The sequence below is a fragment of the Arachis ipaensis genome, chromosome B04, assembly GCF_000816755.2.
Source record: "Arachis ipaensis cultivar K30076 chromosome B04, Araip1.1, whole genome shotgun sequence".
In the NCBI taxonomy this organism is placed as follows: Eukaryota; Viridiplantae; Streptophyta; class Magnoliopsida; order Fabales; family Fabaceae; genus Arachis; species Arachis ipaensis.
The window spans coordinates 77,367,391-77,374,096 of record NC_029788.2 but is presented as its reverse complement, the minus strand read 5'-3'; the positions used below and the strand labels follow the sequence as shown (position 1 = coordinate 77,374,096).

Below are 6,706 nucleotides of genomic sequence, written 5' to 3'. Positions count from 1 at the left end.
GATGCAGAATCTCTCTATGAGGCATGGGAGAGATACAAGGCTCTGATTAGAAAATGTCCCCCTGAAATGTTTAATGAATGGGACATTCTTCAAAATTTCTATGAAGGGTTAACTCTTAAGGCTCAAGAAGCACTAGATCATTCAGCAGGAGGTTCTTTGCAACTTATAAAGACAGCAGAGGAAGTTCAAAACCTCATTGATATGGTGGCAAACAATCAATATTTCTTTGCTCATCAAAGACAATGCCAACTATCACAAAGGAAAGGAGTGCTAAAATTGGAAGGAGTAGACACCATCCTAGCTCAAAACAAGATAATGCAGCAGCAAATCCAACAATAATTTGAACAGATGGCTAAAAAGATTGATAGCCTCCAAGTTGCAGCAGTTAATACAAGCCAACCATCACCCACATGGGGGCAAAATGAAGAAAATCAAGAAGATCAGTAGCAGGAACAAATTCAATATGTGCACAACCAAGGCTCAGGCCAAAATGAAGTTTATGGTGACACCTACAATCCATCCTGGAAGAACCATCCTAATCTCAGATGGGGAGATAACCACAATCAAAATCAGCAACCATGGCAAAGAAATTCAAACCAAAACATCTCAAGAAACAACCAGAACCACAACCAGCAAACACTAACCCCAATCCATACAAAAAACCGCAAAATAACTACCCAAATTCTAGCTACGATCCACCCAATAACCAAACCACTAACCAAAACACCTATCATCTACCTTCAACATCTCACAACCAGCCACAAGCATCACAAGACACTCAACGGATCTTCAACTTGGAGATATTGATAGAAAAGATGCTGAATCACCAAGAGATGACAAGCAAGAATCAAGAAGCCTCAATAAGAAATCTAGAGAGGTAGATGGGGCAATTGTCCAAGCAAGCTGTGATTGAAAGGCTAACAAGCTCACTCCCAAGTGACACCATTCCAAATCCTAAAGAGAAATGCAAAGCCATCCAACTAAGGAGTGGAAAAACGTTGGTGAGTAACACTGAAGCCAACAAGAAGCCAGCTGAGAAAGAGGAAGCCAGCAATAAGGAAGAAGCTGTACTAAGCAAGCAAGCTCAAGAGAAGCTTAAAGAAAAGGATGACCAGCCACAAGATCCAAGAAAAGGGAAGCAAGTAATGGAGGAACCATCTCAAGAACAAAGGCAAGGAGTGAAAGCTTATACACCTCCTTTGCCATACCCTCAAAGGTTCAACAAGGAGATCAAAGATCAACACTTCCCCAAATTCCTTGAAGTCTTCAAAAAGTTGGAGATCAATATCCCCTTGGCTGAAGGATTAGAGCAGATGCCTCTATATGCTAAATTCTTGAAGGAGCTCATTAACAAAAAAAGAAGCTGGCATAAGAAGGAGACCATTATGCTCACACAAGAGTGCAGTGCTGTAATTCAAAGAGGTCTCCCACCAAAACTCAAAGATCCTGGGAGCTTCTTCTTACCTTGCACTATTGGCAATATAACCATAAAAAAGGCACTGTGTGACTTAGGGTCCAGCATCAATCTAATCCCTTATTCTATGATGAGAAAGCTATGCATTAAGGAGGTAAAGCCCACACAGAAGTCACTAGAGCTCGTGGACAAATCATTGGTGTTTCCCAAAGGAGTAATTAAAAACCTTTTGGTCAAGGTGGATAAGTTCATATTCCCTGCAGACTTTGTGATCCTGGATCTAGGAGAAGAAGGGAGTGAATCTATTATCTTGGGAAGACCATTCCTAGCCACAGCCAGAGCCATTATAGATGTTGAACAAAGAGAGTTGACTCTAAAGGTACATGATGAAAGCATTACCCTGGATGTCTTTCCAGAAGCACAGCATAATGAGGAGAAGGAAACATGCATGGAGGCTGACAAAGAAGACTTGCAGTGGAAGGAAGAAACCAACAAGACACTCATTAGTTCCCTTCCAGAGTAAGAGACAAGCAGCAAAGCAGAACAAAAGGAGAATGAGACTCTAAAAAATGATGAGAGAAAGTAAGAAGGAGGTGAAGTGTTAGCTACTAAGAAGACAGATTTTAAAACACAGCTCACTGTCAAAGGAAAAGAATCACCAAAAAGGGGAAGAAAATCAAGAAAAAGGGTCCAAGAGGGTGGAAAAATAAAAAGATCCCAACTGAAGGATTTTCAAAGGGAGATAAAGTGCAGCTAATTTACCAACAGTTAGGGACAAATCAACAAGCTGATGACTACTACATTATCAACAGAGTACTCTCACTGGAGCATGCAGAGATTGAACATCAAGGCACTAGAAGGAAGCTCACAATAAGGGGAGACAAGCTGAGACACTACAGTCATCAACCACCCTAATGAGGGTCCAATGTCAAGCTAGTGACAATAAAAGAGCACTCCATGGGAGACAACTCATGATTTAATATTATTGCTTTGATTTTAATTTCAATAATCAATGGTCTTTCTAGCATGAATTTGAATTCTCATGAGTACACATAATAATTGCATGCATTGTATTGAAGCATATGCTAGAATTCTAAGTTTGGTGTGCCTGAAGGCACTCCAAAATAGTTTTTCAAGCCTTCTTAGACTATATGCTTATTCGTTTTGATGAAATCTATAGCCAAACATTAAGTTTGGTGTCTGCATATGCATTTAATCTCATAGAAACCATTTTTACTTAGAGGATCAAAATTATGAATAGATGAACCATACATTATTTCATTTTAGGAATTTAAGGTAGAAAATAAAATGTTTCTTATAATGAATGTACCAATTATGATGGATATTATTTACATTTTACATGGACCCCTTAGCAGAGAACAAGTTTGGTGTCCACCAAATCTTTGTTCAAAATCTAAGGAGCATGATTGGTCATTTAAACAAGGAACATGTGGAATTATCTTTATTTGTTATTCATCACTACACCACCATATTCAATTCCTAAGCTTACTATTGTCTTGGTTTGATTATATAGGTACAAGTGAGATTGAGAAAAGGACAAAAGGAAGCACACACGGTTGTCACAAGGTGAAAAGAGGGTCACATGTGCTTAGAAAAGCGTGCTCCCTTGAAAAAAAATCTGCATGCTTTGAACCCTTGGAGGCTGAACCACATGCATCCAATGGGAGAGCAATTCTTGTCAACCTTCAACTATGCATGCAAGCCATCCATACTATAATCTGCTTACAATGCTTCACTCAATCTACACCCTTTATCCTTGTTTTGCCGAACTCTCTCCTCACTTGTAGTTTTGCCAAAGACTTGATGCCTTGTCTATAAATAGTTTGTGACAATTCATAGCCTACACATTTATACAAGATTTCCTCACTCATAAGCCTTTGTTTCACCCTTCACCTATCCAAAAGCACAATTCAATCCTTCCTTACTCAACAGTAACGCTTTTTTTTCCACCCCCCATTCCCTCCAAAGCTAAATCGTAGCCTAGACACAGCCCACCTTTCCTTTCTTCTCTCTCCCAATTCATGGTCTCTTCAAGCTCTAGAAGAAGGAAAGGTAAGGAACCATTAGTGACCGAACCCCCAAGCTATGATACAAAGAAATTTAAATCTCAGTTTCATGAAGCAAGGTATCATAGGCTCATGAAATCAAAACATGTCATTTCTGAGATGGGCTTCGGACTGAGGGAGGTGGAGTACCCCATCATGAGGCAAATTACTAAGGAAAGGAGGTGGGAAATTCTATGTTATTCTCTCACTGACATTAGTACAGTCATGATAAGGGAATTTTACGCAAATGCTGTGAAAGAGAGCAAGGACAGCCCACCTTATAAGAGTTATGTCAGAGGTGTTGAGGTCGATTTTAGTCCATCATCAGTTATCAGGGTCCTTGATAAACCCCATTTGTAGGGTTTATCTTGTAAAGACTTTAGGGAATTTTATGACCTTTTACCCACATTTATCCAATGAAATAGCATGCTTTCATGATTGTCTCCTAATTTGTGCTTAAGAGTGAAAACATGCTTTCTAGGTCTTAAAATAGCTAAATTTAATTTGCCTTAATTCCATTAGATGCCTTGATATATTTGTTAAGTGATTTCAGATTTAGGAGGCAAAGATCAAGGGAATGAAGGAAAAGCATGTAAAAATGGAGAACTCATGAAGAAGTGAAGGAATCGCAAAAGCTATCAAGCCGACCTATTCACACTCAATCGACTATAACTTGAGCTACAGAGGTCCAATTGATGCGGTTTTAGTTGCATTGGAAAGCTAACATCCGGGGCTTCGAAATGATATAAGATTTGTCATAGTTGCATCACGGATAAGGGTGCGCACGTGCACAGTACACGACCACGCCAATTTGCATGTGATTCATTAAATGCAAATTCGTGGCCAGCGAATTTTAAAACCTTGTGGGCCAAATCCAACTCATTTCTGATGCTATTTAAGCCAAGGATTGAAGGGGAATTAACATACTTTTGATCATTAGTCATAGTTTAAGTTTTAGAAGTAGTTAAAGTTAGTTTCTAGAGAGAGAGAAGCTCTCACTTCTCTCTAGAATTAGTCTTAGATCTAGATCTACTTCTTCTCCTCTTCGAATTTTCCTTTTTCTTCCCTAATTATTCTCTTGTAGTTGTAGAATTTTTCTTCTCTTGTAATTCCTTTGTATTTTTAGTTGTAGTTTATGAACTTTCTTTTGTAGATCTACATTTCTTTTTCAATGCAATTGGTAAGTTCTTTGTTGTTTCATAATTGTCTTCCTTTTCTATTGTTGATCTCTTGCTATTCTAGTTAGATCTCTCTTCAATTCTTGCAATTCATATTGTTTACTTTTATTGCCTTCTATGTGTTTGTTAAAATGCTTCTTTTAGTTATGAGTTTACCTTTCTATTATTTTGCCTTTCTATTGTTAATCTTTTACTTTTGTAGTTGTAGATTCCTTTAATTCTTGCAATTTACCATGCTTTTCTTTTGTGCCTTCCAAGTGTTTGATGAAATGCTTGGTTGGATTTTAGAGTAGATTTTAGTGCTCTTGGCTTGGGAAGGTAACTTAGGAACTCTTGAGTTACTAATGTTCAAGTGATTGACGATTGGGAGCCATTAACTCTAGATCTCACTAATTGATTTGGTGGAGAACTAGTACTTATGAACTTGGATTGATATAGCTCACTTGACTTTCCTCTACTATTAGTTAGGGGTTGACTTAGTGGGATTGATCCTTTCCAATTCTCATGTTGTGGTTAGTGATAAGGATAGAGATCCTTGACCACCAAACCTTGCCAAGACCTTTTTAGTTGTTAGTTATTTTCATTGACATTTACATTTGATGTCTCTTACAACAAAAACCCCAAAATATATCATAACCAATACCAAGACACTTTGTTGTAATTCCTAGGGAGAACGACCCGAGGTTCAATACTTCGGTTTATAAATTTAGGGGTTTGTTTCTTGTGATAAACAATCTTTTGTATGAAAGGATTAATGTTGGTTTAGAAACTATACTTGCAACGAGAATTCATTAGTGAAATTCTAAACCACACAAAAGTTCAATCATCAAAATGGCGCCGTTGCCGGGGAATTTGCGATGGCGTTGTGTTATTGGTTATTGTATATATGTGGATATTGTAAATATGTTTGTCTTTTGCCTTTTTGTTAGTTCTTGCTAGTTTTAGGATTTAATTTCCTTTCTTCTTATTTGATTTTGTTTTCATTTTGTCTTTGCTATCATGAATTCTCACTTTGGCTATGAGTTTGGTTCTAATTGTGTTATAGGAAATGTGGACTTTAAGGATAACATGCATCAAGGATGGAACCAACAAGGATGGGAGGAGCCTCAAGGAATTGATCACTCCTATTGGCAACAACCTCTGGATACTTATAGGTATAATCACCTTTCTAATACATGTCAATTCAATGGCTATGGTGACTTTTTTTATGACAATCACTTACCACCATCATATGCCTATGACTCTTATCCTCAACATGAACCTCCACCATACTCACAAGCCTTTCCATACCAAGCACCTCCCTATGACCCATATTCACCATATAACCACTCACCCATACCATATTCTTATGACCATTATGAGCAAGAACTTTTAGAACCACCACAATTCCATCATGACTATTACCAAGAACCACCTCAATGCACACCATCTCCATATCCTTACCAAGAAGAACCATCTTCCTACTATGAACCCTCTCTCCAAAATGATGAACCCTCTTATCCACCTCAAGCCCCAATAGATGATTCTCTCACTTTGCTACTTCAAGGACAAGCAGATATGCAAAGGAACACCTTAGAGTTTATGACTAACTTGACCAAGGTAGTGCATAATTTAGCCTACCAATGCTTGAACACTCAAGGTGCTTCCATAGCCACATGTGAAGAATCAATTGAAGAGCATAGCATGAAGGAGAGATTGAAAATTTTGGTGGAAAATGAGGGATGCCACTTTGTGTTGGAGCAATTGGAGAAACCTAGGGTTATCGAAGAAAAGGAAGAGGTGGTTGAAGATTTAGGAGATGTTGAAAGTCCATGGGAATGTAGCGTCATGAAGCACTCTTCCAAGAAGCTGGATATTGATGTTGAGGAGGGTGTGCAACCTCCAAGGCATATTATAGTTGGAGACTTGAAAGAGGTTTATCAAGAGACGGATTCAATCATGGATGAATTCATATCTACAATTGAATCCTCTCCCATTGGACATGAAGTTGAAACTACAGAAGAATGTGCACAACCTCCCATACCCTTGGTGAGCAATACGAAAGAGAG

The 6,706-nt window shown here is 38.3% G+C and overlaps 1 protein-coding gene across 1 annotated transcript; it reads left to right on the top strand.

Moving 5' to 3' along the window:
- Positions 1,146 to 1,937, top strand: LOC107636578. Its single transcript, XM_016340078.1, has one exon. It carries the CDS (start codon positions 1,146 to 1,148, stop codon positions 1,935 to 1,937), a length of 792 nt encoding a protein of 263 aa, XP_016195564.1.